At 32.0% G+C, this 14,356-nt stretch overlaps 1 protein-coding gene across 8 annotated transcripts in view; it reads left to right on the top strand.

Moving 5' to 3' along the window:
- Nucleotides 1-14,356, top strand: part of LOC109419703 (cell growth regulator with RING finger domain protein 1) — a 170,339-nt gene that overhangs the window by 40,234 nt on the left and 115,749 nt on the right. For all 8 annotated transcript variants that reach the window (XR_009996322.1, XM_062845991.1, XM_062845989.1 and 5 more), the window contains one exon: nt 3,410-3,564. Coding sequence is in view for 7 of the 8 variants with exons in the window: in XM_062845989.1 (XP_062701973.1) it covers nt 3,410-3,564 (155 nt within the window). In the remaining variant the exon portion in view is untranslated. The remainder of the gene's footprint in view (nt 1-3,409; nt 3,565-14,356) is intronic.

The raw sequence follows: 14,356 nt of genomic DNA, 5'->3' as shown, positions 1-14,356 counted from the left end.
ATATTGACACCCGCCATACACTATTATTATTTATAATTCGAATTTATTAACGAACAATATCCTTAGGTCACTAGGTTGACTTGCAAATGAATTACACAGGCATGCATATTTCTGCAGCAGTCAAGGTTATTTTCGCTCAGCAAGGCAATACTAAAGAGAAAAAAAGAACGATAACTCTCGAGCTGGTTGTTCAATTGCAACAGTTGACGTAAAAGGGCAGCAATGTTGTTTTGTACGGGCAAGAGCATTCCAGTTGGTCTAGCCCAGCAACAACGTCACAGCAGCTAGTGGGTAGTGGCACTGCAGCGATATGTGTAGTAGGTTCGATAAACAGGCATCTCCCAAGAAACCTTTCTCTTGCGTGAGAGAGTTTACTGTTGGTTATGCGAATCAACAGGGTAGCTTGCATACATACAAAAGAGCTACAGCATGCGTTCTCAACGGGTTGGGTTCCTAAGTATCTAGAAAGGATAAAAACATCCCAATAAAATATTTGGAATTTAAGTAAAAATATAACAAAGAGCCACATGCTTCAGTAGCTTGGGGATATTGAAAATAAAGGTATGAAAAAAAATACATGACTACTCTTATACTCATTGATTTACTTCTCACTCATTTACTTTATCACTTATTTGCTTATTGACTTATAAATTTGCTTATTTACTTACTTAATACATAACATACTTATTCATTCAGATCCTTTCTTATTTACTTTTTTTTATTTACATACACAATCAATTACTAATTTACTCACTTACTTACTTGACTACCTAATCACTAACTTACTAACTAACTTACTTACATAATTTCTTACTTTCTTACTTAATTAACATACCTACTTACTTACTACTCACTTGCTCACTTGCTTACTTTCTTATTTACTCATCTACTCATTTACACATTTACTTACTTATTTATTTTTTAACAAATTGTTTTTAGCTTCCTCAATTTACTACTTTCAAATTATTTTTCAATTGAGGTACCAATTTTGCAACAACAACTTTTGTTTTCTGAGCTAAAGAAGGACATTTAAAAACTTAACATACATGTCTAGGAATTGCACCAATCGTTGAGAATCTCTGACCCGCCGCAGACGCCCAGCATCAGGTTCACCAGCCATTTAGTGGGAAAACTCACTCTATCGGACCGGACACCTTGAATTTCTGCACAAGGTCTTGCCATTGAGTCGGATCGCGGTATACCTACGGGTGTCGTGTTTATAGTTTTTTTTTCGTAGATATACACATATAAATAAAATAAACAGAAATGGAGACGTCGTGGTAATCAAACCAGTTTTCATCAAAACACCTTTCGGTGAAGTAGTGATCTTGTTCATTATCATTTCGTCGTCGGGAGCCGCCGAGCGCCCGCGTGTTTCGAGCGAACGAGGTGCATGCATTGTTTCTGTGTACCGGCTCCCGCCGCCGATGGTACTGGCGACAAGCTATGTTTTCCGGTGCGAAGCATGCGTTTAAGTTTGCTATGGTAGAATGACAAGCTGTGCAAATCTTTCTGTAAGAACAAAAGAGTTTTTCCTTAGTTCTGGCTACAATAATTGTTTTTTGCTTCTCAATATTTCTCAAATCAAGTTTAAGTTCTAGGGTTGTTTGCTCAGCTTTTTTTCGGAATATTCATTACAACCCAGCATTACGCATCGCACGTGTATTTCTACACGACGAAGCAAACTTTCACTAAACAATTCTTTCAAAGGTCATCAATCGGCCCCTAACAATGTATGAAAATTTTCAGCTTGAAAGTGTTATGAGGAATTAGACGACAAGGACGGTGAAACGGGTGCATTCTTATTGTTTTCCCTTCACGTGCTAAGCCTGTGCCATCAAGTTCGATTCATTTTTTTTCCAAACGCATCGAACTGCATCACGGTCACTTTCTCGCCAAATTTCATTCCAAATGGTTTCAAATACAGTCTGGATTTCTATTGTAGGTATGCCTTATTGATACCGTGTAATATAAGGATGTGCACCGCAGATATTGACGTATCTAAGGAAACACTAAAATGTTGGCATGTCTCCCAATTAGCTTATGTTGGAGCCTCGTAGCCGTGCGGTTAGGGTCATCAAGCTTCTAATCGAACCATGCTATGGGGTGAGGATTCGATTCTGGCTCCGGGCGTTGAAACTTTCCGTGAGAATTGTTTTTTCTCCGTATCCACTGGCACATGCTCCGTGTGTCCCTTGTCTACTGTTAAGTTTCATTCAGTCTGTACAGCCTCTGGCTGAATACGGTGTCCGCGTCTTTTATTTCCTATGTTAGGGTCAGCCTAACCTAACGCCTACGTCAGCCCAGTGTTAGACCAACGACAGGCCTATCGTTACATTGCGTCAGACTTGTTTCAGTCTAGCGTCAGTTTAGCCTTAGCCTAGCATCAACCTCATGTCAGTCCATCGCAAGCTCAGCGACTGCTCAGCATTAGCCCAGCCTTTGCTTATCGTTAGCCTAGTTTCAGCCTACTTAGCGTTAGCCTAACGTCAGTCTAACGTTAGCCTGGTATCAGTCTATTGTAAGCCTACACGGAACTACAAATCAACCCAAATTTAAGTTGTTTTGACGCAATCCCGGTCTTCCGTGGAATAACTCAAATTTGCGTCAAACAGCGAAAGTGGTGAGTGAGTAGTTCTCGTTTGAGAGCGGCAAAAAAATTAACCCACTGGTAAGTTATTTTCACCCAACGGAGGCCTCAAATGACGCAAATTTGGGTTAACTCAAGAAAACCCAAATTTGGCTTCTTCCACGGAAGAGCAGCGGATGCGTCGGTGCTTCTCTCTTTGTTTTTGACAACATTGTGGTGGGGCGAGGGAGAAAACAACCCAACTTTGAGTTAAAACTAAAAGCAGTTTAGCCAAATTTGAGTTTTTAAAACTTATTCTTTGGGTTTTAATATTTTTCCGTGTAGCCTAGCGTCAGCCCATAGGCTTTAAATACTTTAAGGGACACAGAAAAACTTGTTAGAGAATATTATTTCAACACGGGAATGTAAGCCCCCATCTCCGCTCCGGATCGAAAGTCCAATGCATTTTGCTGGCTGTAGTTATACGCTTAGCTCACGTCAAAATAATCTCTATCAACCATTTCTCGAATACTTTTTCAAAAGGACATACAATATGTGGGAGTCCTATGCAGATACGTCTATCTGAAAAGGTTACTGAGATTAATTCATAGAACGGCGACTCTTATAATGCCCATTCCGTGATCACAACACGCCTTTCATAAATAACTAACTTAATTGAATTAATTTATTCCACCATTATTCGAATGGAAATCAGGGTTCGCACCATGCATCTTAGAACAAAGTGGTTCTGTTATTGTTTTGCACACTCACTCAATAAATTTGGTTGAATGGATGTCTAATTGATGCCATTATCTCGTTTTGTTTTCCTTCTCTCTACAGGGCTGCCGTTATACTGCGCGTACAAGCCGACGATGTGATACGACCGTCGACATTGACTGCAAACCATAGTGTGCCAGTGCCAAGATTAAAAATGACTCGTGTACATATACCGTTTACCTTTCGACTTCTGGAGGCGGGAAATAACTCTTTCGAAGGTAAGTTTTGGGAATCAAATGTCCAGTCGAAAATACATAATTAGTCCAGTCATCACATAAAAAAACAGTTACGCCCGTTTAAAATAATAAATTCGTCGAGAAATGGTGAGACTTTTACAATGCGCTTTTTTTTATTTTGAACTGAGTTTTTTTTTACGCGGCACGTATCCCCCGCGTTAAAAAAACCAGACTGTAATTGGCTTCTTTAGCGGTGTTGGGATAATTCCATATTCTGAATCTGCATGTCAAACTCAGCCGAAATCCAAATTTTCATCAATTTTGATGCCCGGGAACCTATTTAAATATCAATTTGAAGTTTGTACGGGGGCAATTTGTCGAATCACCCCTCGTTGCATTTTGTACTGGCGGAGCTGTCAAACAGTTGCCTAGCTGTCAAAAGGTGATTTCGGAAAATCTCTTTGAAATTGATTTTAGGTATCAAAATAAAGTTCTAAAAATCTGAAAAAAAATCGTAGTGGCTCAGAAAAAGGTGCTCTTTCGTATAAAATCAAAAAATGATTACTTTTTTCAAAATTTAAAAACCCAATTGTTGAAATTCAACACAAAAGAAACAATTCCATCTGAAAGATGACAATACACAAAAATAAAAACTTTAAAAAATAAATCAATTTTTCAAAGATTTTTGAAAAATGTAAATACGTTTCAAAAGACACCAAAAACCATTTTGAGACATACAGAGCAGACCTGAATATCAGCCACAAATATTGAAGTTTTGATTGCCCAGTAAAGAAAAATACAAAAGTGCTCAAACTATACCCCGTCTAAAAGTGGGGTTGGGTATTAGAGGGTTAACGACACATAAAAATATGATTTTATCATTAAAAAATTATGAATCAACAATGAAGAAATAGATGGTATCAGAAGCGTCTAAAATGCCATAAATAATCACTGGTCGACAGTGGATCACGCACTTTGACCACTTGTTCCATTTCTGATGGATTTTGGCCCGCTGATTCCGAATCTGACTTTGGAACCGCTGTAACACGTACAGTTTTTGAGAAAAATAGATTTTTTTCACAAAATTTCATATTTTCATAAAAAATAAACTATTGTCTTTATATTATTTTTTTAAATCTGCTCATCTCAACCAATATTTATATTCGATAGATTTTGATCCACTGATTTAGAATCTGACCTTAGAATTCCAGTAACATGTACAGTTTTTGAGAAAAATGGGGTTTTATTCACAAAATTTCATATTTTCAGAGAAAATAAAATTATTGTCTTTTTAAATTTGAAGTTTTTATCTACTCATCTTAACCAATATTTTTTATTAAATAGATTTTGATCCACTAATTCGTAATCTGACCTAAGAATTACTGTAACACGTAAAATTTTTGAGAAAAGGGATTTTTATTCACACAATTTTATATTTCCATAGAAAATAAAATATTGTCTTTATAGTTTTATTTTTTTATCTGCTCATCTTAACCAATATTCATATTTAATAGATTCTCGTATACTGATTCGGAATCAGACTTCAGAATTTTGAAACACATACAGTTTTTGAGCGAAATAGGGTTTTATTCACTAAATTTCTTTTTTTCTTAAAAAACTGAAATATTGTCTTTTTAATTTAAATTTTTCTCTGCTCAATATAAACAATAATTACTTGTAATGGATTTTGATCCATTGATTTGTAATCTGACATAAGAATTTGAGTAAAACGTATTTTTTTTTTTTTGAGAAAAATTGGGTATAGTTCACAAATTTTCATATTTTCATAAAAAATGAAATAATATCTTCATAATTTTATTTTTTACTATCTGCTCATCATGAACAATATTTATATTTAATGGTCACTGATTCGAAATCTGATACGTAAACTTTCTAAGAAAAATAGGGTTTTATTCACAAAATGTCATATTTTCATTGTGTTACAGCAATTCTAAGGTAAGAATAAGGAATAAGTGAATACAGTAAATACAATCTATTACGATTTAGTAAAAAGCTGTCCATTAAAGACGTAGGGGTTTATGGATGGAGGGGAGTTTGAGAAATCTTTCGCGACATACAAAGAAAAAGTGGGTTCTCATACAAAAAACTGAACGTGGTACAGAAATTCTTAGGTTAGATTTCGAATAAGCAGATTGAAGTTTATTGCATATAAATATTTGTTTTGATGAGAGGACCAAATTAAACAAAAGTAATATTTTTTCTATGAAAATACTGAATTTTGTGAAGAAAACCCTATTTTTCTCAAAAACTTTGAATGTTACAGAAAATCTAAGGTAAGTTTCCGAATCAGTGGACCAAAATCTATTAAGTATAAATATTGGTTTAGATGAGTAGAAAAAATAAAATAAAATTATAGAGACCTTTTAAAATATGAAATTTTGTAAATAAAACCCCATTGTTCTCAAAACCTGTACGTGTTACTGAAATTTTTAGGTCAGATTCTGAATCAGTGGATCAAAATCTTTTGAATATAGATATTAGTCATGATGGACAGATAAAAAATTTAAAATTATAAAATCATTATTTTATTTCACAAAATTTCACGTGTTACAGAAGCTCTAAGGTTAGTTTCCGAATCGGTGGATGACAATCTATTAAATATAAATATTGATTAAGATGAGCAGATAAAAAAATTAAAATTATGAAGACAATAGTTTATTTCCTACGAAAATATGAATTTCATGAATAGAACTTCATTTTTTTCAAAAATTTCACGTGTTACTGAAATTCTTTGTTCAGATTCTGAATCAGAGGAATAAAATATATTGCAATAAATATTGGTTACGATCAGCATATAAAATGAAATAAAATTAAAAAAACAATATATTATTTTCCATGGAAAATATGAAATATGATGAATAAAACCATATTTTCTCAAAAATTTTACGTGTTACTGAAATTCTTAGGTCAGATTCTATATCAGTGGATCAAAATCTATTGAATATAACTATTGGTTATGATGAGCAGATGAAAAATTCAAAATTATAAAGACAAGATTTTGTTTTGTATGAATATATGAAATTTTGTGAAAAAAACCCTATTTTTTCAAAAAAAAATTACGTGTTACAGAAATTCTTAGGTCAGATTTCGAGTCAGTGTATGAAAATCTAATAAATATAAATTATGGTTAAGAAGAGCAAATTAAAAAAATAAAACTATAATGACAATAGTTTACTTTCTTTAATAATATGGAATTTCGTTAAAAAACTACATTTTTCTCAAAAATTTTACTTAGTTACTGAAATTCTTAGGTTAGATTTTGAGTCAGTGGATCAAAATCAACTGAATAAAAATATTGGCTATGATTGGCAGATGCAATAAATAAAATTATCATGACAATAGTTTTTTGAAATATGGTGAATAAAACCCTATTTTAAAAAAAATCACGAGTTACTGAAATTCTTTGTTCAGGTTCTGAATCAGTGGAACAAAATCTTTTGAAAATAAATATTGGTTATGAACAGCAGATAAAATAAAATAAAATTATGAAGACAATACATATTTTATTTCTATGAAAATATGAAATATGATGCATAAAACCCTATTTTCTCAAAAAATTTACGTGTTACTTCTTAGGTCAGATTCTGAATCAGTGAATCAAAATCTATTGAATATAATTATTGGTTAGGATGAGCAGATGAAAAATTCAAAATTATGATTTTTTTTGAATAAAACCTTATTTTTCTAAAAAACTTAACGTGTTACAGAAATTCTTAGGTCGAATTCCGAATCAGTATATAAAAATCTAATAAATATAAATAGTGATTAAGAAGAGTAGATGAAAAATTTAAAATAATAAAGACAATAGTTTATTTTCTATTAAAATATGAAATTCTGTAAAAATAAACATTTTTCTCAAAAAAGTTACGAGTTACTGAAATTCTCCGATTAGATTTTGAATCAGTGGATCAAAATCAATTGAATATAAATATTGGTTATGATTGGCAGATAAGAAAAATTGTAATGACAATAGTTTATTTTCTATGAAAATATGAAATTTTGTGAATAAAACCCTATTTTCTCAAAAATTTCTTTGTTCAGATTCTGAATCAGTGGATCAAAATCTATTGAAAGTAAAATTTGATTATGATCAGCAGATAAAATAAAATATAATTATAAAGACAATATTTTATTTTCCATGAAAATATGAAATATGGTCAATAAATCCTTATTTTCTCAAAATTTTACGTGTTATTGAAATTCTTAGGTTAGATTCTGAATCAGTGGATCAAAATTTATTGAGTATAACTATTGGTTATGATGAGCAGATGAAAAATTCAAAATTATCAAGACAAGATTTTGTTTTGTATGAAAATATGAAATTTTGTAAAAAAAACCTATTTTCTCAAAAAAAAATACGTGTTACAGAAATTCTTAGGTCAGATTCCGAGTCAGTATATGAAAATCTAATAAATATTTATATTGCTTAACATGAGCAGATAAAAAAATAAATTTATAAAGACAATAGTTCATTGAAAATAGAAAATATAATATTTTGTGAATAAAACCGTATTTTCTCAAAAATTTTACGTGTTACTGGAATTCTTAGGTCAGATTCAGAAACAGTGAATCAAAATCTATTGAATATAAATATTTGTTATAATAATCAGATGAAAAATTTAAAATTAAAATACCAATATTTTATTTCCTATGACATATTAAATTTTGTGAATAACATCCTATTTTTCTCAAAAACTGTACGTGTTACAGGAATTCTGAAGTCAGATTCGAAATCAGCGGGCCAAATTCCATTAGAAATGGAACAAATGGTCAAAGTGCGTGAAAAAAGTTTCAATTTTGTCGACTAGTCAATAGACTATTATAATTTAATCCGTTATTCCAATAAATTTAAAAATTCACTTAAAAAAATAATCATTTGTTGCAGGGGTTCTCAAACTTTTTCAGCTGGCGACCCACTTTTGATCGTTACAGTATTTGGCGACCCACCAGCATGTATTTCCATAACGTGCCATTTTTTGAAAATTTGGACTGCCTTTTTCAGTAAATACATATGATTGCTTTCATAGGCTAACTTACGCCACGTCAAACTAGGTTAAGGTACCCAAGTAATCAGTATCAGTAAATTCTATGTTTCAAAGATTTGAGACAAGCTTGCCTGTTTCTAATAAAAAAAAATATTGGTCTGTCTTCATGCACAGCTACAGAACTACTAAGATTTTAGTTGTTGTAAATATAAGGGGCTATTACCTATGTGTATCTGCAGTACTTAAAAAAAATCCTTCAAAAAGATACGAAAATTTTTGATTTTTTTGAGTTTTCACGTGATTTTTTTTTAAATACATCAAAAAGATCGGCAAGTGGGTAAACATCATGCAGAGATTTCAAAATAATAGCTCTGCTGGATGGTCTGATAAGTTCTGATTTCTGTAAAAGTTCCGATTATCGATATTCAACAGAATTTAATCGAAGTTAAGCTGTGCCAAAGTTCGATTAAAATAAACAGATAATTTGATGAAGATCATCAAATGTTCGTTTTCCTCCTGTCGCAATTTGTCTTTTTTTTGTTGATTTTATGCAATTTTTTTCTGATATTCTAACTACTGGACTTAGCTGAAAATATTATTGAAAATTCTAACTGCAAGCAACAACTTGAACTTATTTTTTCCAGAACTAATGGAAAATCTATTTTTTTTAGAATCTCAAACCTTTTGATTGAAAACACAAATCTTTAGAACCAATTTCAGAATCCAGAGAGTAGTTTAAATATTTAATTTAATCCAAAACCTAAATTCTAGAAATAATTTTGCCGATTCTTCAAGAGAGTGTTTGTAAATTAGAAAATGAATGACAATATCATTTGACATAAAATAATTAGGACAATCATTACTATATCGCCAAAGTCTTCGCGACCCACCAAACATCAGCCCGCGACCCAGTTTGAGAAACGCTGATTTGTTGCAATCCATTGAAATTCGCTAAAACTCCGCTTAGAATTCCAATGAATTCCACTGAGAATCCACTGGGAATTCGCTGGGACTCTGCTGGATTCCGCTGGTAGTCCGCTAGTTTGCTTCGAAATTTTTTCATGCCACTGTCAAACTTTGTCCAAACTTTTGGCTAAAAATTGGTGTTATACGTTTATATCTTGCAAATTATTTAGAATTTATTTATGTTTGCTTCAGACAAAATGTTCTCGACATCGAAATACACAACTTTAGTGAATATGTCGAGAACAGATTTTTGATTAAGCATAATATTTTTGATGCCGAAAGCAAAAAAAAAGACATTTTTAGTAGTTTTCGTCGTAGTTCTTGAATGGTAAATATTTTAGCATGTTTATTTTTGATACAAATCTACACTGAATCATCACGAGTAACTTTTCTAAACATTGCAATATCGAATAATTAATTTTTATTGTCTCATTTTCCGGTTTTTAAAGGTTTTTCAGAAATATAATAATTCATTCCAAAATGTCGGATTTCGAATATACTTGAAGTTCAATAGCCAATATTTTTTTTCTCGTATTGGAATCGTATTGGATCATAGTTTATAGCCAATATACCTATGATTAAAAAAACTGCTCAAAAACTTTGGTACCGTAGCAGTATCACACAAGTAACAAAGCCTTCGATTGAATGTATTTGGTACTCAAGTAACTGATAGAACCGATTTATTTTTCAAAGTTTCTATGACCATTCATATTCATAAATACATAGGGGCTGTCCATAAACCACGTGGTCATTTTTTTTGGGACTTTTCAAATGAATTATTATTAAAGTTTTGATTTTGAAAGTTTAACATTAAAATGATCAACCTTATTAACTGATGAACTCCGTTGTCGTATTTATTTTCAAGAACTGGGTTTGGTAATATTGGTATCAATTAAAGAAAAACGACGACAAAATTTATGAAAAGTGATCTATATCACTCGAAATGACCATATGTACTGATCCCAAGAAAAATATATAAAAAACAACAAATAGAACAATAAGAATTATTTGTATCTTATTGCAGTGTTCAGCGAAGTTACTCGTATAGACCTAGTAAAGATTTATGCTGAAGATAGTCATACTTAAACAAGAACCATTCGGAAACAACGACCAAAACTACTAAAAATAAGTCATTTTTTGAGCAACCTGCAGAAAAAATAAAACACTACGCAAAATTAAAAATATGTTCTCGAAATATTCACAAAAGTTGTAAATTTGGCTTCAAGAATATTTTATCTGAAACACTTCCAAATAAATTAGTGAATATAATTTTATAATATCAATTTTCAAAAAAAAAACTTCAAGGTTGCATAAAACAAACTTTTGAAGTAAATAAATTATCTGTTCGCCGCCACAGCCCTTAGTCGATCACGTAACGCGGCCAAAAAGTGGTTCTGTCATCGGCGTGGATGACAAGCAGAATTGGACGAATAATACAAAACGACAGACTGACGATAAACCGTGAGACAGTAGAAATTGATTACGTGCACAAATTATATCTAAAAACTATTTAATTTCAAGTTATATTTTCCCTAAATTGTGAGTTAAATTACTTCTATAATTAGTGAATTCGATTGCACTTATGAACTAAACTTACTGGACAAAAACTAAATCTTAGATTACTGTTGTGAATTGGTAGAAGAACATAAAAGGAGACTAAATTGTAAAGCAAAATTACTAAAAACTGAAACCTATCCTAAATAAAATTAATTTTAGCTTGAGCTGATTACCACCGAAATCTGGGTAAGTGCGTCAGCTGAGAGAACTCCGGAAATACCATTCGTAACATTACCAAAACCCCAAAATTGTTTTGCAAGTTTTCATAGTTACTTCCACAACATTAGGTCCAAATTGAGTATAGTTTTTATGTGTTGCACTGTGATATTATATACCAACATGCAGATTTTTTTCAACTATGTGGGTTCATTTTGAAAGTAACATTTTTTGTCGCAAAAGCAAACTTATGTGTCTCTGACAGATTTTGGGTCGCTGAATCTGAATCCGGGCTTAGATTTGCTCCTGCACGTCACAATTTTGAGCTATACCTAAATTTATAGGGCAAAATGTGTGATTTTGGGCTATTTTTACTGCAAGACATTAAGCATGGAAATTATTTTTTAAGTAATCAAGGTATTAATTAGTCAATTAACATCTAAATCAACGATTTATGCCAAATATTTTGTTTTACCAAATCAAATTTGATAGTTTTAAGCATTTAATGGTAGGTACAATATTTGCCATACAAGTCACCCTCCAAAACTTGCATGCAAGTTCAGTACCCAACTTAAAATGCTTAAAACTATAAAATTTAATATGGTAAAACGAAATATTTGGCATAAACCGTTAATTTAAGTGTTGATTGACTAATTAATATTTTAATTGCTTTAAAAAATAATTTCCATGCTAAATGGCTTACAGTCAAAAAAGCCCAAAATCACACATTTTGCCCTTGAGGTATAGTTTGAAATTGTGACGTGCTGGAGCAAATCTGAGCCCGGATTCAGACTCAGCGACCCAAAATCTAGACACTTAAGGCGAAACTGGAAGCATTTCCTCATTTTTTGGTTGTTGATTTTTTATTAAATAACGAAGCAATATTTTTAGATTCGGTTTTCGTGTACATGTAGAGTATGGATCAGAGTATCTTCTGAATTTTTTACGCGGTAGAAAATACTTTTCGTTTTTGCAGAAACCATTTTTGAACAAAATTTCACTAAAAAATGGTTTCTGCAAAAACGAAAAACATTTTCTACCGCGTAAAAAATTCAGAAGATACCCTGATCCATACTCTACGTGTACACGAAAACCGAATTTGAAAATATTGCTTCGTTATTCGATAAAAAATCAAAAACCAAAAAAATGAGGAAATGCTTCCAGTTTCGCCTTAAGTTTTCTTTTGAGACTGACCAAAAGTTAAATTTTGTTTCGCTGTGTTACATACGTGCTCTGAGTTGTAAATATTGGTAATCTATCTATATATATTGCGTAGAAACGGCTGTCTCAGTCTTAATTTACGACGATTTATTTTATTCTACCCGACGTTTCGGCCATGGGTTTTGGCCTTTTTCAAGGGAAAAATTGTCTATCGTCCTTGTCCTTGTTACAATTTGCATTTGCATTTGTCAATTTATCCGGGTCATTGCTTTTTTGTACAATTTTTGGGTAATTTAAACGATAATTTTGGTCAGAGTTTTGCTTACACATATAACGACTGTTTTAAAATGGTGAATTTTTCTGTATTTCACCATTTTAAAACAGTCGTTATATTCACCATTTTAAAACAGTCGTTATATGTGTAAGCAAAACTCTGACCAAAATTATCGTTTAAATTACCCAAAAATTGTACAAAAAAGCAATGACCCGGATAAATTGACAAATGCAAATGCAAATTGTAACAAGGACAAGGACGATAGACAATTTTTCCCTTGAAAAAGGCCAAAACCCATGGCCGAAACGTCGGGTAGAATAAAATAAATCGTCGTAAATTAAGACTGAGATAGCCGTTTCTACGCAATAAGATCCAGTTCCAGTCGAAAAATCCCACATCTATCTATATATATAAAAATGAGTTTGAAGTCCCTTTGAGGCAACAAAACTCACGAACGGCTGAACCGATCAGGATGACTCTTGCATGGTTTGATTCGTATTCATGGTGGCTGTGTTTATATGTAAAAAAAGTTGCGAAAACTAATTTAAAAAATAAGAAAATTGGTAAAACACTGATTTTTGATGAGCCGGGAACAAATTCAGCGTGATCAAAATTAAATCAATCTAGAGTGCGTTGCTGCGATGACCTCAACAGTTTTCAAACCACCGCAGCTTGGCAAGACAAAGTTTGCCGGGACAGCTAGTAAATAATGAATTTGAATAAATACATCAACCTACGGGTCACTATGACTTTTTTTTCTAGTAGCTAAACAGCATGTGCGCTATTGTTATGCTGACTGTTTTGAAAAATTGAAAGAATTTAAGTTACAAGTACTACATGGATTCGTGCTCGTTTCACCGTTTAACCTTATGTAGAATAATACATTCAAGATATACAGGGTGTTAGGTTCCTGAGTGCAAACTTTTTAAAGGGTGATAGAGGACCATAAATGGAGAAAAAAATTGTTCAACGCATATGGTCAAATCTCAACCGTTACGTAGTTATTGAACTTCCCATGTTTATGACTCTTATTGTCTTAACTGGCAATAACTTGAAAATGGTCAAACTTATCGAAGTTTTTTTACCCTTATTCGAAAGATTATTGAATTTTCTAACAAATGGCATCTTTGAATCGATTGGTTTAGTTAAATAACTAAGTTTTCAAGAGCAAAATAGCTAAAAATAGTGAATTTTTATTGGTTTTTGTCAATTATCTTTGAAACATGCGTAATAAATTAAAATTCTTTCTTTGGCAAAGTTATGGCCCCTGTTACACTCTACAATTCGTTCTTTGACACCAAACTTCTAGCTCTTGTCGTTTTCTTGCAATTTTGATTTAAATGTGCGGCACAATGCGCAAAAAGTGCTTTCCATAACAGTTGCAAATTTATGATCTGAAATGCGATGTTAAAATCGAAATTGCAACAAAGCGATAAAAGATAGAAGTTTGGTGTCAAAGAACAAATTGTAGAGTGTAACAGGAGCCACAACTTTGCCAAAGAATTTTAATTTATTACGCATGTTTCAAAGATAATTGACAAAAACCAATAAAAAATCACTATTTTTAGCTATTTTGCTCTAGAAAACTTAGTTATTTAACTAAACCAATCGATTCAAAGATGCCATTTGTTAGAAAATTCAATAATCTTTCGAATAAGGGTAAAAAAACTTCGATAAGTTTGGCCATTTTCAAGTTATTGCCAGTTAAGACAAT

The sequence above is a fragment of the Aedes albopictus genome, chromosome 1 (assembly GCF_035046485.1).
Source record: "Aedes albopictus strain Foshan chromosome 1, AalbF5, whole genome shotgun sequence".
Taxonomy (NCBI): Eukaryota; Metazoa; Arthropoda; class Insecta; order Diptera; family Culicidae; genus Aedes; species Aedes albopictus.
Note: the sequence above shows the minus strand (reverse complement) of the source record. Positions and strands in the feature narration are given on the sequence as shown.